The sequence below is a fragment of the Vidua chalybeata genome, chromosome Z (assembly GCF_026979565.1).
Source record: "Vidua chalybeata isolate OUT-0048 chromosome Z, bVidCha1 merged haplotype, whole genome shotgun sequence".
Classification (NCBI taxonomy): Eukaryota; Metazoa; Chordata; class Aves; order Passeriformes; family Viduidae; genus Vidua; species Vidua chalybeata.
In genome coordinates, this window is record NC_071570.1 from 73,977,608 (window position 1) to 74,003,043 (window position 25,436).

The 25,436-nt window shown below is 37.5% G+C and overlaps 1 protein-coding gene across 2 annotated transcripts in view; it reads left to right on the forward strand.

Annotated features, from left to right (window-relative positions):
- Positions 1 to 25,436, forward strand: part of EDIL3 (EGF like repeats and discoidin domains 3) — a 241,025-nt gene that overhangs the window by 91,723 nt on the left and 123,866 nt on the right. Inside the window, exon 3 of one of the 2 annotated variants that reach the window (XM_053968850.1) lies at positions 6,664 to 6,693. The exons of the other annotated variant lie outside the window; for it this stretch is intronic. Within the exon in view, the coding sequence (XP_053824825.1) occupies positions 6,664 to 6,693 (30 nt within the window). The remainder of the gene's footprint in view (positions 1 to 6,663; positions 6,694 to 25,436) is intronic. 2 annotated transcript variants of the gene reach the window in all.

Here is a 25,436-nt window from a genome sequence, read left to right on the forward strand (position 1 = left end):
CCAAACTCCACCTGAACAATGAAAACAGTGTTTTATTCATTTAAAAATATTTTCTTTGCCTTTCTTGCGCCAGGACTTGATTCTTCTCCCACACCTGTGCTCATGCTGTGCAGCTTTATGGTAGAGCATTTTCTTTGTTCCTGAATTTACCAAAAAAAAAAAACCTATTAAAAACCACACATTGATGGGACCCCTCCAGCACCACATCCCTTGTTTCATCTGCCATCTGCTCCTTTGAATTCTCCTCTTGGCACGTTGTGCAATTTAGGTTTCCTGTGATGGAGGTCGTGTCATGTTATTAAAGCATCATGCCAGCCCCCAGTGACGCTGGACAGGGTACTGTAGACTTATTGTGAATAAATATAAGGTAAAAAGCAGTTAATTATTTTGCAGAGCCTATAATGAAGCCAGTTATTTCCACCAAGAAGTGTATGCCCCTGGTCCTATGCAGTTTCATTCATTATAATGCATTTTCTATGGAACTGTGGCTGTTGAGCCCTTCTCGCCTAATTTCAAATTAAAGACTTTTAATATTGGTGGCTCAGTGTTTTAGGACAAATCTTAATGGCTTTGTGATAAAGTTGCTTCAATGCCCAGAAGGGGTTGGCAGCACAACCTTTGCAACTGGCACATTAGATAATTTGCCAAAACTCACAAAGCATTTGGGAAAGAAGCGATAATTTCAGGATTCATATTTATCCTGAAATTTTAGTGTTTGAAAGTCTCTGGGGTTTCCTGTGTACTTATTTAACTTCCCAGTATGTGTTCCCACAAGGCAAAGTGGACAGTCTGGGTGCAATTGCCTGGCAGCAGGCCAGCTGGTTGAAGTTATTTTGGGGTTAAAAATGGCAAATACCATGACTGAAAGCTCACGCATTAGGATTAGTGAATGATATTACAGGACTGAATAGAGTTGGTGTTTATTTGTCTTAACTGCTGTTTTCTCATCTGTTTGGGGCATTTTTTATGGCCTTTTGAATCCTTTTTTATGCTGCTGGATGTTGTGTATTGAACATTTTCAGGTGGTGTGGTACAGATGAAATACCACACGAAGAGACCTAATCCAGCCTCCTGTACCAGCCCAGAGCCAGCAAGCATTCTGTGAACATCTGAGTGGGCTTTTATTGCATTTTTTTTGTTTTCTCCCCCAGGTGGGAGAATAGCCATAAAATAAAAGGTATTATCACCATTATGGCTTTGCAGTGCGGTATGTGATGTTATTTTGAAATTCTGCATTCACAAAGGAACAGGTAGTAAAATTTCCCTTAAAACACACAAAACAACCAAGCGAAACACTGTCAGGCAAGCGGCTGAAATATGAAAAGATGAAATTGTTTGGCTTGAAAGGCAAAGCTTTCTATCTGTGACTGTGGGGATTTCCCAGGTGGGTTTGTGCATCCACAATAACAGATGCTAGCAGGTACCTACTTCTATGACTGCATTTTTACAATTTACTTTTTTTAGCATTTTATTTTAAGATTATTCATTTGGTTACTGGAGAGTGCTCTTTGACACTTAAAGAAGCAAAGACTTATTTGCACACTGATTTGCAGCCTTATCCACTTTTACCTTTTTGGCTACACTTATTTTTTGGACACCAAAGTGCCAGGGGTACCTTCTCATTACATTTTCTGCTCTTTTGGGACACTCACATATTCTCAAATCTGCATATGGCACCCTCTGTGTGTGATATTTCAGGCCATGGCAGACTACTCCTGGTTTCAGAATTTTCAGTAGTGTTGTGCCTTTGGCATCACTGGAATCCTTGGCAAGAACTGGGGCTGACTAAGAACTCAGGAACTGCTTTAAAACTTAATTTCTTTGCACTGTTTTCCATAAGAAAGATCATCCTGTCAAACACCGGGGCACTCCTGCCTTGCTCTAGAGAGTTGTAAATGTGAAAGCACTTAAAAAAAAAAATAAAATCATTATCTAATCCTGTCTTCTACAAAATGTAGTATTTCACCTAAATAAATTTTTTATTTGATATTTAAACATATTCTCCTGCAGCACTGATGGCCCTGGTGACTGGTATAAAAGGATGACCAGTGAGAATGGATTATTTGCTTTTATTTCTTATTGGAATTTCCAATACTGTCATTTTAAGACACTAGCATTCTAGATTTTAATAATACACGGCATTTTGCTCAGACATCCACTTTTTTATTAGAATATGTTTTCCTTGAAATAAAACAATGAAGAAAGAGTAAGTTTTTTCATAGATTTTAAGTGCTTAAATCGATGTAAACCTGTGGAAAGTGATACATCTCCTCTACTGAGTGCCAAGGGCTATTTTTGGGGTTTCTTAATTAATATATTTGTTTTCCATCGAACATCTGTCACCCAAGCAGCGTTTCATTAGTTCGTGGAGAGTTATCTCTGCCATGCACTGGTGAGGGGCCTGGTGTGTTCCTTCTGGCTTTGTTTTTGTTCATTTCTGTTTGTTCTGCTGTGCCTCTCTTGTCTGTTTCTTTGAGGTGTTTGTTGCAGTTTTTCGGGATTTTTTAAATGTTTTTCTTTTTTTTTTTTTTTTTTTCTTTTTCTTTTTCTCATGAATTAGTGCAAAACCAGCTTGGCCAGCTGAAGCAGGAAGGGGGCAAATGCTGCTCCAAGGGCCTGTGGATGCTGAATTCTGTCAGATGTGGAGAGGGGGAAGAGACAGGATTCTTAGATACATGTTTTCAGTGAAAGATCTGTAGCATTAAAATCACATTCTTAATGACTACAGCTGAGATTTTGGGAAGTCAGTCAGTGTTCCTTGCACGCAGGTCCACTGAGACCCCTGAGATTTGATGCTGAGCAGACTATAATTTATTTTTGATGCTGCATTCAGAAAAATGTTATTTTCTCTTGGAGCATACTGGATAATTTGGATAATTTTGTGGACTTCTTGTACAGATTTTCCATAGGGATAATGCTATATATATCTAATTTTATTCCTTTGTATATGAGTCTAACATGGTATTTGAATGTTAAAAAAATATTCACATTAATATAAATTTAGCACAGGCTTTAATATAATGCAAAGCTAGTGTTACGTGTCATAAGATATAACATTGCACAGCAGGCTGTTACACTGGATCTGCCTAAACCAAGATATTTATGCCTCAAAATTCAGATTTTTTTTTTTCCCAGACCTGTCAAGGTTTCTGCCATTGCAACAGGAATAATCAGGAGTCTGGCATAGATATTCAGATAGTATCCAAGCATTGCCTTTCTGCATTATCTCTCTTAAGCTAATGTTGGATGGCATGTCACCTGATATAAGCTTTCCAAACCTGCCTGTGTCTTCTTGTTGTTTTTTTTTTTTTTTTTAATCCCACTTATGTCACGCAGTATTATTCCCCTCTAAGAAAAACAAAATTAAGTTTTCCCAAGTGAACATGATATTTTTTTCTGAAGAAGATAAAATCCAACATCTCTCCTGCCATATATCTTATTATATTTTTGTGAATGATGCATTAAAAGGGGAAGAAATGCGTTGTGAAAAATGCTTTAAAGCTGTAGAGTAATTTACAGCTTAAGGTCATGCTGTGCTGTTACCAGACCATGACTTGGGGATGTCTGTGACTTTTTTGGGGGGCCTTTTTTTAGTTAAATATCTGGCTCCTCTGTGGCAGTCAGGAGGAGGACTCCAGGCTGATGGGGACCCACCACCCACAGCAGTGAGTCACCAGCTTCCCTCTGCCAGCCCAGCTGAACAAGGCAACTCCATCTTACCCCCTCTCCACTCCTCTGAAACCAGCAAAGAGTAAATTACAGATAATTACCCTGGGGATGAGTCACTATATAAACATATTTTTTAAAATAACCGAGTTTTAAATCACTGCTGATGGGAAAAAAAAAAAAAAAAAAAAAAAAGGTGGTGTCGTGTAGGAAATTTTTGGTGTGGTAATTTAGTGCATTTCCTTAAGAAGTGGAAAGCAGAGTGCTGATATTGCATTTGAGCTGGTATGATGAAGCAAAAGTAGAGGTATTCTTTGAGTACTCAACATCTCACTGTAAGGCTGTTTTTTTAAACATGGTTTATTAATCTAAAGGGAGCTAAAAGTATCCTGTCATGAAAAGCAAGAGATTAAGTTAATTTAATGTTTTCTAGAAGTCTGTTTGAATTATGAACAAGGTCATAACTGCATTTTCATCTCCATTTTTAATACCCATCTTTAATTTCTGTCTAGGATTAAGAAATACAGTATTGACAAGTAGAATTTGGTCTTTTTGCAAAAGCAGTTCTCACTAGCTCTAAGTGAGACAGGAAAAGAACATAGTCTATTCCTGGATGAGCTTAAACCAGCAATCAAATAGCCAAGATTAATTAAATAAACAGAAAAGTAACATTATTGGCATAGCCATCTTGTCATCTGAGTGATATATTCAGCTGAGATTCAGCTGTTTTATTTAGATGTGTACCTAAGTGCAGAGTGGTCCCTCTGAAACAACCATCAGAGTAGCAACAGAATCCAGCTTTGAATTGCTAATGCTGCCATTCATCCTGATAATTAAGTCTCAGAATATTATTCAAATAGAAGTCTGAAGGAAACTTGTGTAATTGAACAATTTTGTTTAACCAGTTTTAAAGCAGAGTCTCCGGTACTTTGAATTATTTTTCATTCAAGCAGCAGTAGAGCTGGAAGCTGATATGGATTTGGGGCATTTGTAAAATTCTGACTTCCTGCTTTCATGTTCTGTTCTGTCTGTGTAGTTGTCTCTTCCACTGGTACCCTGAGAAATTGCAACCTACTTTATTGATTTGATTTTTAGTTTGTTTATTTACTTCAGATTCTGTTTTTCTAAGATTAAAATATTCCAAATATTCTGGTCTGGGTGCTTGTTGTTGTTGTTTTTGTGGAGTTTGAGGAATCAGGGTTCTTTGGCTTTTTTTTTTTTTTTTTTTTTTTTTTTTAATTGGTTGGTTGGTTCCTTTGGTTTTTGTGGGGTTTTTTTGTGTGTGTTTATAATCAGCTTTCATGTTGTTAAATTAATGATTTACCTGATTAGTTCAAGTTAAAAACAGTAGTGTGGTATTTTCCCTCTTTTCTTTCATTACCTTGAAATCCTCTACTACCACAAACACATTTTATTTAAATTTAGTTTAAGTAGTAAAAGATCATGTTAAAGCTTGATGTGATCTTTACATATGTGCACTGCATAATAGATTAATCTAGTTTCAAAACTCACATTCAAACTCTAAATAAGGAGCTGCAGAAGGCAAGGCTCTGCTAAGTACCATGTTTAGGCCATTTTAAATTAAGTCTGACATAATGTTATGGGTTTTTTTTTTTTTTTCTGTGTAGCCTTCTTCAGGGTTTATCTGAACACCAAACTTTAGAAATAAAAATCACCTGTTTGCCTCCAATGACTGTAGTTAGAGACAAGATGGTTGGCTGGTGCTTGAGAGAGTGATTCATTATTTCCCCTCTATTAGATTTGACAGTCCCCAAAAGGACGCCAAGCTACCCTGCAATTAGGAATAACTGATGTGTTCAGTGCTGGTTTCTGCATACAGTTGCATACAGAATATTGTGCTGAATTATCCAAGGTTTATGGCCCCTCTCAATTGCACTTGGTTTCTGTTGACAATTTTTTTTTTGCCAAGAAAAGGGAAGGTCTCCCTGCCCCTCTCCTAGAGTTTCTCCCTGCATACAACATGGGGTGATAGCAAAAGGAAAACAAACAAACAAACAAACAAAAAAAAAAAAAGTCAATTTACCAAGCGTGGTGATGGTCTTTGAGGAAATGTTTGAAATTTTTAGCCATGCCATGTGCAAGCTCTGTCAGGATGGATCAATGCCTGCCATGGATGAAGGAGTGATGTCTGAGATTGTTCTGCAAGAAATCAAAACAGGAGGAGCTTCCATTCCAGCTGGCAGCAGGCAGTTGTTAAAAGGGAAAAAGTAAAAGTATGGATATACGTGTTTAATGTCTCGGGGGGGCCTCTATATCACATTTATGGAGAGTTCTCTCACTTCTGGGTTCCTTTCACGGTGTCCAAGCAAGAAACACTGGAATTCAGCTTTTACTGTCATCCAAAAGTTTTTCAAGGCTGTGAAGAGACCGTTTCTGTGATGCATGTGTATATAAACCACACTGACTAAAATAAGAGAAAGAATTAGGTCACCGATGTACTTTTAAAAATGCACCTTTGCTGGGAATATGTCTGTTTCCTTCTTTTGAATGTGAGGGTGATAGATAGTCCAGAGCCATCAGTGCTTTTTGATGGTAACTTAAGGCAATTTAATGGTTATCTGTCAACAGAAGGGAGAGGTGAAGACAGGATTTTTATTGCTTCTCCCAGAAAAAAAAATAAACATCTGGAATGGAGAGCCCAGTGGGTAACTGTGTCCCTGACAGACACACATGCACACACAACCCACCCCAAAACTGCCCTTTGGCTCCCTAACTGCTCAATTTCAGAATCAGCAATTCCCACCAGGCTGGCAAGAATCTGAGTGGAACAGAAGGGGTGGAGGATTATGAGAATAAAGTTTTTTGTTCTATCTAATTGCTTTTATATTAAGAAAATGTAAACAATACAACCATTAGCACTACATGGATTTCTTCATTTGTATTTTTTTTTCTCTTTTTCTCTCTCTCTTTCCCTTCCTTCCTCTTCCCATTCTCTCTCCCTGCCTCCCTCCCCACTCCTGACACCTTTTTGCACAGCCTCCATTGAAGAGGACCCAACTTCAGCAGGTATGAATTATTTACATTACATCTGCATTGTGGAAACTGTTTCTTGAGAGCTGCCTTTACTAACATCATTTTAGCCTGTTTCATTTTGTGTATAACTTGGCAAATATCACAGTTGGGATCTATCCTCTTCTGTCTGTTCCCCCTTCTGTTTTTTCTCCTTCTCCTCAACTTGGGAGTCAGTAGGAAATGTAATCCTCCTGTAGCTTTTAAAAATATCAGTGGCATGCTCCTTCCTTCTTCCATGCTTAAGCTGACATGTCAAGCTTCAGATAACAGAATGATTCAATTAGGAGCTGAAAAAAAAAATCAGTGATTTTTTTTTTTTTTTTTTTTCTGAAATGTTAGATTTTTCTCTGTCTTCATGCTGGCAAAACTCAGTCACCTGGATGATGCCCCAAAACTGACATCCTTTAAAGATCTGGGAACAAGCAGTGAAGGAAGGGGAAAGAAAGGCAGCAGATGCAGAAGCATCGTGCTCAAAGAAAACATTCTCCAAACGATGGCTGGGGTATCTGCTCAGAGAACTTTTATTTCCATTGACAAGCTGCCAAGCAGTGAGAATGGTTACCATCACAGTCATAAAAATTAGTTTAGGAGCTCCCAGAGAGACACAAACGCATCGTGTTTATTTTATTGTGAAGATTAACTATTTCTAATTAATTGGCAATCCATTAGCTGGGGAGTATTTAAAGAAAAAAGAAGACAGTGTACCAGAGAAGAATGCCACTGAGCAGCCTAACATATTTGAAATGGCACTGAGTTGTACAAACTCAGCGAGCTAAAACATCAAATAAATGGGGAATCACTTTATAGTGGCTTGTTAAAAGAAGGAAAGGCCTCCAGAGGAGCAAAAGAGAAAAGGTGAGGAAAGTGAATGAAGAGAGGAAGATGGGAAGGAAGGATTGAACACTGTTTACAACGCTAACCTACAACTTGGGAGCAATATAAGTAATTAGGATACAGCAGAGAATAATAAATGAAAGGACAGAGAACAAAGCCAAGAGTAGAATGTGAGAGAGGGAGAGTAGCTGAGACTAGAACTGAATACAGAAAGAAGCAGAAGGGAGCTTTAAACATGAATGTAGCAGCAAAATGAGCAGGAAGGAGGACTGAGATGAGAAATAGCACTGCAAAAGAAGGGAAAAAAGAGGAATTTGGGGAAAGAATGTAGAGTACTCGCACACCCCCATGGACCATGCATTCTAATTACTAAACATCAACTTTCAACTCTCCATTTCTTGAGAGATCTGTCTTGGAGTCTTGGTGTTTTCATGGAAAGTGTTTTAGCAGAAACCTACTGCAGCCATTCAACAAAAACATTAGAAAAGGATGGGGTTTTTTACTTAGGAAAAAACAATACCCCCAGCCTTTTTTCCTTTAGGGAAATGGTTTAAATACACACATTTCTTTTTAGACCATCTCCCAGAAATCATGGTCTCCCTCTTTGAACACCACTGCTGTTTTTGTGAGCCCCTAACTGTGATCTGGCCAAGCTACCCAGATACATCAGCTGAAAATGTCCAAGTGGAGGGAAGAGGAATTTATAACACAGCCAGGTGGGCTGCACTACAGATATGATTTATACTAAGAGAAAAATCCATATATAAAGTGCAATCTAACATTAATTTCTATCTTAAAGCTTTGCTAGCAATGCTAGCTCTTCAGATGCTCCATAATTTATAGCTCCTATTGATTTTGCTGTAAGATATGACCAGATGTTGCTGTTTTGAAAGTAACAGATTAGTTCTGCACTCTTACAGGATTGTTTTAATACAACTTATTCCTCAGATTGTATTGGCAGTTCTAAAACTGTGGGTTCTGCTTAAAGCAGATTCCCTTCCCTCAGGGTAGGAATGCCGCTGTGCAGTTTGGAAGTTGCAGGGGTGCAGAAAAATAAATAGAAACTGCATCCAAAACCTCATGCACCCACCTAGAGCCTTTAAGTGGTATGTGCCTGGTAGAGGTAGTTTTATCCAATACCACATTTTGCTCTTTTCCACAAAAAAAAATAGTGCAGCGTGTTTCCTCCAGTTCATGAAATTTATCTAATAATTATTCATACACATAGTATTTTTCCAACAAATGCCTTGACTTTTGAAACAACACGAGGTAAGATAAATTGCATCTAATATTTTTATGAAGGCTATTAAACATTATTTCCACATTTTATGAAAATTGCAAACTTTTAATTGACCTGTGATCAGGACCAAAGCTAAAAGTTCCTTTCCTGTTTAACCAATGGGATGAAACACTGCTATTTCCCATACTCTGCTTTTTGGGGTAGGGTCTAGCTGCTCTGACAATGCCATCTGTGAGGAATTCTGTAGAAGCAAAGTTTTAAAATTTAAAATTTTACTTTGAGTGTTGTAACCAGTAAGCTGAGGATTATTAATCCTGTAGTAATAAGTGCCCTGAAATTATCTCTCTATAGAAATGATGTTTCACTGGAGTTCCTTGAGTTTCAGAATGCTTGAGGCTAATTATGAACTCTAATTATAGCCCCATGTTTTTCACCCAATTTGCCTTATAAGGAAAGATAAACCAAGGAGTTTTTCCAGGTTTTTCCTCACAGTTTCAACAAAGTTTTCCTTAGCAATGCCTCTGGGTAAAGCATTGTCCTAGATCTATTTTTTCTTTCCAGTTAAATACCTATGATTTTATGTCATTGTGGACATCTTACCGCTATTTTGAGTCACTTCGCCGTATTTCTTCATTTGTTTTGACTTAATATCAAACTTAATAAAATAATTTAATAAGATTATTATTTAATTAAATATTTATTGAATAAAGCTAGGGAAATCTCAGGAAAATTCTCTCTTTTCCACGTGCTTTTATCCCATCCATAAGTGGCACGAGTTTTGGAAAGCTGTTTATTGAGCCGGGAGGAGATTCCTTTTGTTGACAACTATTTTTAGAAGCTGATTGCAGCAGGAAACTCCTGCTGGATGTCCTGCTGTTTGAAGCTTTTCATCCCAAAAGTGTTTCCCCATGGTTTTATGGATTCCCACACCCCCACGCCCCCCACCACGTCTCCTCAAGGAGCCTGGAGTAGTTTCTACAATTATTGAAGAGTAATTCTTCCAGCACCTGGTGAGACAGAGCACAGCAGTTTGTTCACTTGTCTCTACACAGTGGTTTTGGCTGAGGTAATAAATACATCTCCTTTGAGATCATCACCTAACTGGAGCCATTCCTTTTCTTTGCCACTGATTTTTTTTTAATTTTTCTTTTTTTTTTTTTTAATCATAATGCTTTAGGGAACAAGGCGTTTTTGTCTTTGCATCCCATCTATATAACATATGCAAACACATTTAGAGTTTCATGGTAATAAAAGCTATTTTACAGTTTTGCTGTTGCCTTATTTAAGTTTAGGTGTTGTAGAGATTAAAGATTCACTACATGACAGGGCCTCCTTCTGCAAAGACATTACTAAAAAATAATCCCTTCAACAACCTCGTGGCAGAGTATGTAAGCTGCATGGAATATTTGTGTATCTAAGGAAAATTATATTACCCTTCCAAAATTGCATGTGATATCCAACCTGTTCCCTGTTTATTTAAAATTTCAACTTATATAAAAGTTATTTTAGAATGTTTTTCCTAAAGAAGTAAATAACATAGGGGGGAAAAAAAAAATCACTTTCGAGAAAGAATAAAAGTTGAAAATGCCTTCTCAAATGAGACTTCTGCTGTAAAAATCTATAGAATTAAGTTTATTTCATTAAAGGAAATTAAGGGAATTTTAGAAAATAATTACAATGGAAGACCAAAAGTTCCAGGATTAAAGTTGTACTAGACATAACAATTACAGTTATATCAAAATATCAAAAAGTCATGAGAAATAGAAATCTAAAACTATTGAGAGTTTACTCTTACTTACTTTTACTCTGGGAGCATGGTTTTAAGCAATACCTGAAATCTAAATTCCAGGCTAAAAATCAAAACACAAGTTATATGCTTTCTTTTGTTTCTGCTAGGAGAACTCCAGGTTTTTCTCTGGTGCTTGTTTTCTTCCCTGGATCTCCTGTGTTTAAGAAACTTTTTAAAGAGGGGTACCAAAACATATTGCCTTGGTGTTTGTCTTTTTATTCATAGAATTAAAAAAAAATTGGTTTGTAGAAAGAAAGATGAAAAATTAAAGGTAATATAAATTACTTTGGTCAATAGATATTTTAAAGCCGGGTGCAGCCTTGATGACTCTTAGAAAAGTATTTCTGCTGGATATATTGGATCCTCAGAAATAAAATTGCTCATGAGATACCTAAAAAAACCCAACAGAATGGAACTTGTACTATAAAAACGTGGTAAAATAATTAGTTTTCTCTATCTAAATATCGTTGTATTTAAAAATTTATTGGGTTGTCATTTTTTATAGATTTAAAACACTAGACATATTATTATTAAATGCAGCAGTTTAATATTACTTTGATATGCAGAATATCAAATTTTCATGGTTTTGGTTTTTCATAACGATGTATAGTGGAAGGTAGGAGGGTTTCATTTGGCACCAATCTTAGACAGGTTTATATTAGATTGTTTTAAAATAATTTTAATTTAGACAGCTTAAAAATAGGTAGGTTTAGATGGGATGTTGGGAATCAGGAATTGTTCCCTGGCAGGGTGGGCAGGCCCTGGCACAGCTGGGGCTGCCCCTGGATCCCTGGCAGTGCCCAAGGCCAGGCTGGACCCTGGGGCTGGGAGCACCTGGGACAGTGGGAGGTGTCCCTGCCGTGGCTGGGGTGGCACTGGATGGAATTTAAGGTCCTTGTCCTAGATTAGGGCAAATTTTGGGAGAAGACCTCCAGAAGGAGCCCCCAGAAAGCAAACCCCCCACAGCCCCTCCTCCACCTGGTTCAGGAAGAATTTCCTCAGAGAGAAATGGAAAAAAACCTGTTTATTTAACAAGCAAAAACACTCCCCAATACAAAAAAAAAAACCAACACCAGATGACAAAACCCTTTCACCGCTCTGAAGAGATGACAAATTCAGAAAGTCTCTCCTGGGAGTGGTCGCCCAGCTATCAGTCTCTGGTGCTGGGGATGGCTGCTGCAGGTCACAAAATGCAGGCTCAGGTCACAAAATGCAGGCTCAGGTCACAAAATGCAGGCTCAGGTCACAAAATGCAGACTCAGGTCACAAAATGCAGGCTCAGGTCACAGAAATGCAGGCTCAGGTCACAAAATGCAGGCTCAGGTCACAGAATGCAGACTCAGGTCACAAAATGCAGGCTCAGGTCACAAAATGCAGGCTCAGGTCACAAAATGCAGACTCTTGGTGTTTCTTGGTGTTTCCCAGGTCCAGGTCCAGAGCAGGTTCAGATGATATTCAGGAAAGGGAAAGGGAAGGGAAAAAGAAACAGTCCAGGGTAAAAATTGGACTGCCTAGCTAAACTAACTAATAAGCAAAAGCAAAAGCAAAAGCAAGCAAGCAAAGCCAAGCCAGCCAAGCCTCTCCTGGACACAGAGCATGGGGGCAGGTGAGCCGGCTGATAACAAGACAAAACAATCCTTCACGTTTAGAGTCAGTCCTGAAGGCACAGAACATAACATCAGGCATGAACAGAGCACACGACTGGGGATACAAGCACCAGAACGTCACCCTAGGACAGTCCCTCCCAACCCAAAACAGCCCATAATTCTATAATTCAAATATTAGATAGATCTTTTCTTGAACGGGTGAATATTTTAACCAATTTTTCCTTTTCTTTCCTTGCTTCATGTCAGAAAATTCTTTTGCCATTTGGTGCTGCCCTGCTCATCAAAGAGCAGGTGAGATCCATTTGGTTAAAGTTCTGGACATGCCCTTGGTTCTCCAGCCTAGAGAATGAGGCTAAGAATTGAAATGAAAAACATTTGAGATTGTACTGGCATTAATATTTATATTTATATTAAATTTATATTTAATATTTTATTTTTATATTTATATTAAAATTATCCTTATATCCTTATATAATAACTATAAGGTGTTTGTCCTTAAAATACTTAACTGATGTGGGTTTGAAGCTGGGTTTCACAAAGGGTCTGTCTTTTCTGTGAAAATAATGCCCAGAGAGGCATTATTAAGAGGTATTATTAAGAAGCTTTTATTAATTGGAAAAAAAAAATAAAAAAAAAAAAGTGCATTCTTCAATGGTTACTATGATGACTTTTGGACCTGGATGATCTTTTTGGTCCCTTCTAACTGAAACCATTCTATGATTCCATGAAGATCAGAAAAGAGAAACCAAGACAGATTTTTCTCTCCCTCTTTTTTTTTTTTTATTTTTTTTTTTCAAGTTATTGAAATGAAACTTTAATGACATGATTAATCTGCTTTCTCTGTCACTGTCAAAGCATCAAGGATGTGTCTGGTCAAGTCTCAAGGACTTCAATTTCCTGCCCACTGCACAGCAGGATCTGGAGTTGTGGTTTTGTGACAGCTCCCAGGCTGTCTTTGGGGCCACAGTGATTTTGCTGTGGTGTGCAAAGCTCTTCCATTTCACACATTTCAAAGAGGGAAATCATCTTTCAGAATTATTCTAAGGGAAAGGATTTGCCATTCCCCCAGGGACTGTACCAGAGATTTACTGTCTTGCTGAACTTGGTTTACGCATTTGTAGCAATTCCTTTTCCTTTTTTCTTCTCCAACTGCATATTTTATTTTTTTTTCCCAGTGCCTGGAGCTAGCTTGCTAATTACTTTTCCATCTATTCCAAGCAAAATATAGACTAAATCAGAAAATTATGTAAAGGTCATATTGAACCCCATTCTGATGAAAATGAGGCTTTTGCAGTAAAAATAGTCCTGGATGCCAGGTGGCACTGAAGGCTATTGGAGCAGCCTGTCTCATTTAAAAGCTGGAAATCTTGCTTAGGTCAGGAATGAAAATTAATTCATATTTTTAGCCCATCCCTTAGTGACTATCCATCCACATATCATAAAGATAACACAATTTGGCAAAATCGCTCACTTCTTTTCAAGATGGACGAGAAAGCGAGCCAGGGGTTTCAGACCAGCCCGCGGTGCTGGCAGCTGCCTGAGAAAATCAGGCATGGGCATTCTTCTACAATCTGCTCAATTTCTGAGAGTGGTGTTTGTGGTGGTCATACAGCATTCATCCCAGTGCGCCAATAAAGGGGGAGATCGTGTGATATCCCCTAAGCCAGGCACTGATTTCTGCCATGAACTTTTCCTTCCGTCCACTTTTCCCTTTCCTACCTGAGTTTTGAGGGAGGAGTTTTCCTGGATGAAGATGAAGCTTTTCATGCCGGGCATCTGCCTCAGACTGATCAAGGCTAGGTTGGATGGAGGTCTGAGAAACCTGGTTTAGTGGAAAGTGTCCCTGCCCATGGCAGGGGGTAGCACTGGGTGATATTTACACTCCCAACCCAAATTCCATGATTCTATGAGGACTCTGAAGCAACAGGGTAGTTTTACACAGGTGCAGCTGTTCCCATCTGGGGAAGCAGTTTTCCACAAAAAGAGATTTTGCAGGTGTCTAGTCCTTGCCAGGACAGATAAAAAGAGCAGGACTAGCTCTAGCTCTGGGCGGCTAAGTGAATTAAAAAAAAAAAAAATCCAAATATTATTATTTGATATTTATTTCTTCATCCTCTGAAGATGGAGAGGGAATGAAAAGATGAATGAGCTACTCATCCTGGTTGCTGCAGGGATCTCAGTAAACTCTGTTGCTCCTTGAGTCCTCTGTACTCTGGACAAGTAGAGTTGAAACACAGGGGAAATGTACAGAAAGAACACTTTTTTGGGGGAAACACAATGTTTTGGAAGTGAACCACTTCATTGGATGAGGCGCTGAGTGCTCTGCTCAGTTTGACACGTTGGGATTGGTCACAGGTTGGACTCCTGCTCCTGGAGGTTTTCTCCAACCCCAGTGATTCTGGGATTCTGTGAAGAGGCTAAACACGACAGAGAAGAGTTGACAAAACCCTCTGCTGCTGGAAAGGACAGATTTTCATCTGAGAAGCGCTTAAAACCGAGAGGAGAAAATCTTGGGGAAGGAAGCTGACAGGCAAAAAAAAAAAAAAAATGGGATTAATGAGTTGAGAGTGGGCACAGAGGGAGCGGGTCTGAAGGCAGGGATGCAGAGAGAAAGGCAGCAGTGGGATGATCTGCATGGGGCTGTCTGCTGTCGCCAGGGTTGTTTCCTTCACACATTTCTGACTGCCCCTTCCAGCACAGCCCTGCTCCCCTGCTCTCCTTTGTGCCTGTGCTGGCACTGCACAGCTCTGCATGCAGCCATTTTTGTATTTTTTCTCTTCTCTCTTTTTTTTTTTTTGTTTTGTTTTGTTTTGTTTTGTTTTGTTTTGTTTTGTTTTGTTTTGTTTTTTGGTGGTTTTTTTTGTTTGTTTGTTTTTTGTTTTTTGCTTTTTTTTATTGTCTGCAGTAGTCTTCCTTACAAATAAGTGCCATGTGACTTCAAAACAGAATAATGGCAAAACCATTTACACATGATCCACAGCAGTGCAAAGCAATAAAATGCTAAATGAAAATTGTCGGAGTGACTGAAGATAAGTAAAAGGCCAAAAGGTTTCCCAGGCCAGTTCTTATTCAAGACACAACTTCTGCTGGCTGCCATGGGAGCTGTGGCTGTGTGGGATAAAAATAACAATTTTGAAATTGTAATATGCTCCAATTACGAGCACAGTTGTAATTTCAATTGTAACATGCTCCCATGAATGTCCATAATGCAATTTTCCTGATGGAGCCAGCGTTCACTTGGTTCAGCTCCTTGGTCTCTCCTGCCATGCCGTGGCACGTGTGCTGCCAATAGGAAGGGGAATTTGGTGGGAGTGTGCATCGAAAGTTGGAGTGAAGATGAAGAAATTGTCTTGTCTGGTAAAATATTGGGATTATGTTTCACTAAAGATCCTCATCCTGTCATTAGATATGTGGAAAGTGAAATAAAGAGAAGCAGATACTGATGAAAGCAAACCAAGCAGAATTAGTGGTTGGTTGAGGATTTAGCAGCCGGTTAACAAGCCTGATGAAAAGGATTCTAATCAAAAAATAGCACCACAAGGAGGCTTGCTTTATGCTTTCTTTGGATTTAAACAGTTTTATAACCATGTTGAAAGCACTAGATTGGCTGTGGAAATATAAAGAATATTGAGAAAGTAATGTTGCTCCTTTACAGTGCAAATTTAACAGATTTTTAGTTGCCAAGGCAAAAAATATATTGAATAATGACCAGCTAGCAGAAAAGCTGTTCCCGTTCAAACGAACGAAATTATTAATTATTATAAATATAAATATAATTTTAAAATATTAATTCTTACAACCACACTTTTTCAATAATTAATATTTTATTACATCAGAGAGTTAAAAAACCTAAGCTTAAGCAGGTTAGATGGTTGCTAAAGAAAGCATGGAGGAAATGCCAAGGAAAGCTCCCTGGCAGGTGGGAAAGTAGAGAGAGCATGACTGAACTGAGAGAATTTGGTACTTCTGTTAAATTCAACCTCCTTTGAGGTTGATTGTATAATCAGGATCTTGTGTTTTGAAATCTTTAAGTCTGTCATAGCTTGAACAGGAAAAAAAAAATGTTGAAAATTTGGCCTTATTATTTTAACAGTGAAATTCTGCTTGTCACTAATATTGGGCAAGACTAAACAGCCCTCTTTAAACTTCATTACTGAAACAACATTACAGGTAAAATTCAGATGTATTTCTTATCATAAAGAGAATACAAATTGCTTTAGGGGCATGGAAATATCAAGCAAAGGCTTGAATGAGTTCACTAAGACAGGACCATGGGGATTTCCACACATATACAACAACTTCTTAGATGATTTCTTGCAGTAACAAATAGGTACCGCTTCATTCACATAATTTTTACTCATATATTGACTTTCCAAATGGTAATCACTGTTTGCAAGAGCCAAGACCTTCCTGTTTTCTTTTGTCTTAGAAATGGAATAGATTCTTTTTTTAGTGTATATTATTTTTAAGTTTGGTTAGTGCAATTAAAATGGTTTTTGATTTTTTTCTACTGGAAATATTTTAGATAAACTGTGCTTTACCTGAGAGTATGAATGTCCTTTATTAGGCTTGACAAAAGAATATGTAGCATTCAGCTGCCTGTGTATTGAATAATCATATATATACACTTGTAGTAGTTAAATTATTTTGGAAACAGCCATTTTTGTATTTTTTCTCTTCTCCTTTTTTTTTTTTTCCTATTGTCTGCAGTAGTCTTCCTTACAAATAAATGCCATGTGACTTCAAAACAGAATCGTGGCAAAACCATTTACACACGATCCACAGTAGTGCAAAGCAATAAAATGCTAAATGAAAATTGTCGGAGTGGCTGAAGATAAGTAAAAGGCCAAAAGATTTCCCAGGCCAGTTCTTATTCAAGACACAACTTCTGCTGGCTGCCATGGGAGCTGTGGCTGTGTGGCAACTGTTGGGATAAAAATAACAATTTTGAAATTGTAATATGCTCCAATTACGAGCACAGTTGTAATTTCAATTTTAACATGCTCCCATGAATGTCCAGTTGTCTATTACTAAAAATATGTTAACAGGAAATCTACCTTTATATACTTAGAAAGTTATTTGTGTCAAATAACCTGAGAAATGCCTTGGAATTCCTCAAGTTTTATTGGAATGGCTGCAACAGCTACAAGGAAGAAGGCACAGCCCAAGAACAAAAAGGTCTGGGTAGAGATTTATGTATTCAATTTGCCTGCAGCACTGTTTTAACAAAGCATGAATTAACACTCTACAGTAATATTACAAGTCAGAGTTACAGTTATTCATGAATTTCATTAGTTTCGACTTTTCGACAGAATTTCATCCTGTTCAAACTGCAGAACAGTTTATTTATTAATATACACTAAGGGAAAGAGTGAGAGTATTTAAATATCTCTCCATGTTGACCAAAAATGTCCCAATTTTATTTTTTTAATCCAGCCTCCTAAATGACAAAATAGTTCTACTATTTTTTTTTCCCCCCCTGCAAAACAGTAATGCTGGGCTTTTCTTTTTTTAAACAAAACACAAATCAAGCATCCTGCCAGCTGTGTGTTCTGCTCTAACCTCCTATGAGCAGGGGCAAGGAGAGAACGTGTAAACCAATGTGTTTCTCATCAGGTCCTGTTTCCATCCCAAACTTTTCTAGAACAATTTAGGCAATGCAATATAACATCCTAAGAAATTCAAAATAAGTCTTTTGCCTCAAACTGTTTTAAGTCATGCAGTTGGATGTGTCTGGCAAGCTACCCATGACACAGCTGAGGGTGGACACCAGGAAAAGCTCCATGGCTCTGATGACAAAATATTTTTCCTTTTTATATATTTTTTTCATCTATTTGTAGCTCTGTAAAGTATTGTTGTATAATTCTACAGTTTATTCAGTAGGAGGCCAAAACAAGGTGGGGGAGGGGGGTTACCATATTAAACGTACTTCTAATTGGAGGTTCTCATCAATTATGCTAATTTGATAAACTTATAAAAGTGTCAAAGCCCTGTATCACATGTGCTTCTGGCCATAAGTGCACCTGGAGGACCTTTAACAAACAGTAACATCTTTTTATCTCTTTAATCTTGTTTGGCTCTTCTAGGGGCTATTAGGCAGGACCTCCAGTGGAAGTCTGCCATGCCATTCCCTAAAGGAATAAGTTACTTCCCTGGGGATTGCTGCAGCTCAAGGCCCAGCCCTGGAAGGCAAAATTTACCTGTGCTGAGAGCTGTGCTTGAACTCCTTATTACAAACTATTACCTTGTGTGTAATGACACAAGCAGGGATTTGAAGTTAAAGCATTAAAGCTAATAAGAAAACACCAGCCTGTAGTATTGCTGTGCATTGCCACTAACCACCAAAATAAGTCTGTACTGCCATCCAGGTGCAACTGACTTCGTGTGAACCACATTAATCACAAGCAATTAATCTGAATTTGTGCTGTGGAAGTAGCTGGTGCAAAGGAAGCAAATCTCAAGTGATCCTGCTGTCTATCTTCCGAACTGAAGGCTCGTGACTGCAAACATGGGTTGTGATTTTAAGCTGGGATTCTCAATCAGTGTAGGTTTCCGAGCTGACAAAAAAAAAAAAAAAAAAAAAAAAGAACGTGGAGCAGGAGTGGGAGATGGGGAGAAAAAAGAGAAATGGTTTCCTAGCTGGACGGGCTAGCTAGGAAAGGAGAAAGAGTTGGAAAATAGTGACAGGATCTAGAGTTCAATAGGATTCAGAATTGGGTTTTTTTACATGGAAATAGCAGGGTCTGATGGCAGTTTGGGAAAAAAAAAGTGGAAGAGGAAAGGATATATTTCCTCTGTCCTACATCCTCAGGGAAATAAGTGACTGGTGTGTAACTCTTGTCTATTTCCCTTGGTTTCTGCTGTGGACAACTTTATGCCTGTTTGGACTATATATATTTCACATTTACTGATTCTCTTTCATCACTTTTTAATAATATTTCATGTCCTGAGGATAACCACCCTCTGAGGATCCCTTCTGCTGTTTCTGTGTCATTAATGCAACACTAGTAATTAGGATCTGACTCATACAAATATGAACAGCCTAAGTTTAGGCTGTGGCATTTTTTAGTTCCCACTGGAATCCTCAACAAGAGGACTAACTGGATTTATTCTATTTGCTATTATAATTAAGGTTCACATAATCTTTGCAGGTTTCTTTTCCATTTTCCAGTTATAGAGGCGAAAAAGGATGGGAAGTCCTCATCATTGGCAGTTTAAAGGGCAGTGAAACAATAAAAAATGACATCTTCGTATATGATGACAAGAATTATGATGATAAAAATAACACTGTTGCACAGAAATCCCAATTGCAAGTGAGGTTCTGCATTAGGCACAAAACAATATACAGTTTCGTTATTGCTGGCTCTGTTTTACTTAAGGCATTACCAGTGCAGTAAACAGAGACATGGATTTGTTCCAATCATGTAGAAAATGGATTTGGAAAGTTTATTTTAATGCAGAATCTGTAGACATTAGCCTTTTCAGGATTGCACTTTTGAACTAAATCTTCCAGACATCCCAACTGAAATCTAATCTAATATTTCTTTGAATATTTTAGCATTAAAAATTAAAGTCTGCAGTCCTTCAGCAATTTTTTTACAAAATTATTCTCTCTGTTTGCAGAGGGTGGTTTTTTGTTTTTTTTTTGTTTTTTTTTTTTTTTTTTTTTTGTTGTTGTTGTTTTTTTTTGGTTTTTTTTTCTGTTTGATGTAAACCAGAATCAACTGAAAAGTAAATTTGGAAAATATTTCTAATGTATTGTGGAAAATTAATCTAGTTTTAAAGAGACAAAGTAAATCACAAAAGGAGTGTGGCAAACAAGATGCCACAGCTGGGTCAGAAAGACTGGGAGAAGTCAGTGACAGAAAAAGGATCATCTATGGGAAAAACAGCAATGATGCTGCCTGAGTGGAAAGTAAAAGGAGGAGGAAGAGGCCTTGGAAATGTATTTTCTGTAAACTGATCAGGTGTTCCCTGGGAAGATAAAATCCTCCTGTGAAGGGTGATGCAGAGATGCAGAACAGGTCTCACATTAACACTTGCTGAGGTTTGTGGGAGAGCTGGTGGGGGAAGAATACTGTGGGCGTTATTCAGAAACACATATTTAGGTGGCAAAGGGTACACAAAGTGGTGAAAAACAGCATTGAAAATTGGCAAAGAAAGTTCTTTAGCCTTGAAAGCTGAGGAGTATGAAGAGAAATAGTGGAAGAGGACTTGGGGAAAATGTCTTGTAGTGCATTGAACACTTTCCCCATATTTTAGAGTATTTTCATCTCTCACCCTCTGCAAAATCACTACAGTGCCTGCTACACTCACCATGCCTCAAATTTGGGTACAATTTGCCATCAAAGTCTTGGGTGTGAAGTTTAAGACTCTTAAGGAAAAGCATTGTATATCCATCAAGTACAAAGTGCTTATTTTCAGAAAATATTCTAGCTATTCAGCTCAAAAAAAGTTTGGGAGTTGGATGGAGGATCAGGTTAAATTTCTTCCCTGTAGAAGAACTGAATGGAATAGAATTGTAGGGAAATGTGCAGAAATGACCCAAAAGCCATTTTGCACTCAGGGGGTGAACTTTATCTTTTGCTGCATCCAGATGGAGACACCTTGATCATTATAATCAACATGCTCCATTTGCTGCATTAAAAACAAGATAAATATTTAATCACAGTGCAATTAAGTCTGGATCTCTGCCATTAGTTTATAATGAATATATAGGCAGATAGAATCTAATACACTACTAATTCACTTACAAGCCAGGCTGAACAGATTTTTTAAAAGTTTTTTTTCCTCCAAAGCTGATATTTTGGGAATGTTCATGAGATGACAGTGTGTGTCATCTAATTACTTTCTCTGCTTTCATGCATTAACTGGAATAACATGCAGTAATCAGTTATTGTTATCAATATTCCACATAAACTGTGAATGATGTGCCTATTCTTTTCAGGTTGAAAAGCAAAAAGCAAGGTGTAAGTCAAAACATATTTCTTGATGCAAAGTACATGTGTCTCCCAGCAGTGAAATAGAAGCAACAGTAGCAAATTCAAAAAGGAATTTTTTGAAGGGTAGGAAGGAGCTGTCGTGGTTTGGTTTATTTCCTTTTCTCTTTACTTTACAAATAATTGAGTGTGCTGGGCAAGGAAGAATTTCTTGTTACATTTCAGAAGCTTTGAAGGATGACTTAGTTCAAAACACATCTTTATTATCTTTATTATCATTTTGTCATGGTGCACCAGTATAACTGGAGTTGGGCCCTAAAATGTTTAGATGTTTATGTACATTTTTAACACAGAATTACTTTTAAATAAAAATAAATAAATAAATAAATAAAAGGATTTTTGAGTGAGAAGGAGCAAATACTGGACTACAAAGTATTAGTTCATTACTGCTGATGCTTTATAATTTAATACTTTAATACTTTTAATAATTTAGTGGCAGAATGAGCATGTTGTCTAGAAGACATTTTCACGATTGCAGTGCCTTCAGAAGGTCAATAGCACATCTGCTGGGAATGTGCTCCTCAAATGTCCCCAGACTGTACTGCAAGGCACCTGGGGGGCATTCAAAAACAGCCTCTGTGCTGGGTAAAGTCTTCACAATAATATTGAATTAACAACCAAAGCAGTAAATGTGAGGAAGATCAGAGACCCTCAGAAGCTTTTGTTATACTCCTGACCTTTTTGTGCAATAAGGCAGTTTTCTGCCAGAACCTGTAGGGGCATTCCTGATTAATTTGACTGCTCCGTCTGCGTGTCTCTGTGGAAGATGGTCCCTTTTGAATAGGATTAGGTTATACTTTGGATTTGTGTCTGCTGAAGTGTGAATTCTGCAATCTCACATTTGAAGGGGCAGACCTTTCTGAAATCCATTTTGAGTTTTTAAAAGGGTGAGGAGGAAAGGAAAAGGTCAATGTACCTCTGAAAAAAAGGCGGTCCATCATCGGCGTGCATAATGGTGGTAACATTTTTAACTGTGTGAAGAAAACACACATGTTGCTTAGAAAATTATGTCAAATATAAAGACTCGGAAATTAAGCTCATCACAGATACTTGTAAAATATCTAATGTAGATTGTCACCAGATGACACAAGGAAAAACGACGCACCACAGCCTTGGTCACGATGAACAGACTAATTTATTTCCTCTGACTCCAATCATTTATAGTTCTCAAAAGATGCCAGTGGATTGGAGGGTGAACGTGCCACCTCTCCAACGACACTGGACAAACCACCTGTACATCAAATTTCTCCGCCTCTATGAAGGAATGCAAAACAACAAGTTGTTTACAGAAAGTTGTGTGGGAAAGTTCTCTACAAGAATGTAAACTCCGAAGGCTTTAGAAAAATCTTAAAAATCAGGGCGACAGCAGATTTTTTCTTATTTCCACGGCAGGATGGTTCATCTTTGTGCTCAGGTTGCAGAAACTGCTGAACAGAGGCAGTGCAGGGTTGCATGACCTGGACACTGAGCCTAATTTGGTGTGAAAATCCTTAACTCCCCCACCATGGGCAGCTTGTGCCGTACTGCCGGCTCTTGCACCAAGGAGGCTGATTCTTGCCTCCCCATAAAATTGAAATAAGTTGTTTCTGACGTTGGCTTCCTTTACACACACTAATTCCAAAATACAGGAGCTCCTGCTAAGTGAGCTCTGTCACTGCTTATTTTGAAGGTTTTGCTTTGGCAGAGGAAGCACCTAAAGTGTCATGTATTATCCAAACACAGAGGAAAACTTCCAACTACTGATGTTAAAACTGTATGAGAGATCTCTGATGAAGATTTTAATATATCAGATGGGGAAAAACCCTATTTGACATTCATGTAAAGCCAAGAGGAACTTAAGAAAAGCTGATGCCACAAAGGCGTGCAGCTGGAGAGTACTTTTCTTTAAAATGGAAACTAAAATTATTTGATACGTTTTATTAATCTGATGATAGCTTGCAATATTTGATTTTCTGGGATATGCAGCTTATTATATCATCAGAATAACATTATCTATTAATCCTCCTTCAGTAGTACTCCACAAAATAAATGAAGCAATTAGCTTTGTATCTTTACCTTGATGTTTATTAAGGTCAATATCTAATTTAGTGGTTTTCATTAAAGTCATATTATTTCTCCATGAAGAGAAAATGGATTTATACCAACAAAAGTGCTAACATTTTTTATTTCATTTTACTTCACTTTGCTTGTAAAAATTGTGGTTATTTTGGATGTTTCATTGCATTGGAGTACACTTTTTTTCTTTATTTTCTCCTTATATTTTTTATATTTGTCACTTCAGCTTGACTTACTAAGAAAAAGAGGACTTTGATTTTTGATCACCTGTTTTAGCACACTTTTGAGTTAGGGGAATCCAACTGTGTAATGAAGATGGCCTGATGTTGATTTCATGTTTAATGACATCCCCTGTAATTTTTTAATGTCTTTCCCACCAAAGCATCAGCAGATTTTATATTTGGCAAAAACAAATGCTTATGCTGCTTTTTCAGAGGCAGATGGCTATCACTAAACTGGTTTCCATGCTTTCCTGGCTTTATCTTCTCTAGACAAACTCATGGTTTCTCTCAAATATGCAGTTTCCACTGCAGTATGGCATGATACAAGATTTTATTATTAATTTTTCGTTGATCCTACTTGTCAAAGAAGAAAACAGATAGCATGGTTCTGCCTTGAGCCCCTTTGCAGCTCTGCTGAGGATGCATTTATTTGATTCATATATCTATGAAGTCTCAGAGGTTTTAGTAAGAACATCTAAAATTTAAAACCTGCTATGCTTTAAGTTAACTTTCAATATTTTTTCAAAAACAGCATGGGATTTCAATTGAATAACAGGATGATGTATTTTGGACTATACTTATTATGTTGGCTGATACCCCTGGAACTGAACAAAGAAGGACTCAAAAGAGCAGCAAAGTGAACAGATCTATTACTTTGAGTGCACAATTAATCTTGCTGACATTATTTTATATGAACATGGATAAAAATGCCTGGAAACCACACCATTGAATTCCTCTGCTCATTAATATTGATCAAATGTTGTTGTTCTCTTTGTGTTGGAAGCCACTTAAAGATTACCTGTAAAAGTATTACACCACTATTGATTTTAAAAAACCCAATCAATCCCTGGAGTCTACTGGTTTTGAAAATTAGTTGACATATTCGGTTTGTTATTTTGTTGGGTTTTTTTCTATTTTTGTTGGGGTTTTTTTGTTTGTGTGGGTATGGTTTTTTTGTTTTGTTTTGGTTTGGTTTTTTTGTAAGAAATTATATTTGTGGACTTGCTGCCATAGATCTCAGTTCCAGACCATATCAATCAGGCTGTCACAGAATTAATTATCCAGAATTTAGTAACATGGTGCTTAAAAGCCTAGGCATCCCTATGGAAGTTGGTTGGGACCTTTCCTCATGTGCCACCTGTGCCCAGATCTTACACATTACATTTTTGGTGCTTCAGTGGAATGATGGCTGGATTAGGCCCCAGATCCTTCAAGACACTTAAATCTGCAGAAATTGCATCAGGGATCCTGTTAAAACTCAGTTTAAATTAATTAATTAACTAATTAATTAATTTTGAGGAATCATATTAGGGTGTTCATGCAATTTAAATAAACTCAATGTGTGAACTTAAATTTTGGTCCTTTGAAGAATTAGGAGAAGCAATGGTAGGATGGCACAGGCTTTTTAATTTTCAATCATTCATTCATTTAAAACACAGAGTTAGTCTAACTCATGTCTTTATCAATTAATAAGTGTTAACCAGTCCAAACTATGTGACTGTCATTTTTTAATTTGAGCACAATTAATGAGGATGTTTCGTTGCTCTAAAAATAATCTTTGAACTACCAGTTTCTATGAACAATAACAACAAAAGCAAACAAAAATACCCAGAGCAAAATACTCAACATTTATATTGAAAATAGTGATATTATTTGTCCATAACAACAATCATAATCAGGAAAAAAAATTCATATTGTTGGTGTGTGTTCTGTTTGGTTTTTTTCCCCAGAAGAAAGGCTTCATAGAAGAAAAACATTAGTTAGAAATACTGTCATACACCAGTATATTTATCACTATGCACCTCAGATGACCTTTTAAGACTTTGCAGTTTGGACTGATCTGAGGAAAAGCAAAATATAAAGAAAATCGATGAAAGTAGGCTGAACGTGTGCTTAACAAGCCTTATAGAGAAACCAGAAAGCACAATAAGAAAGTAATTTTTAAAAGATTTATTGTTCTTGGAAGATTAGAGATCTTGCTTGCATAGAAAC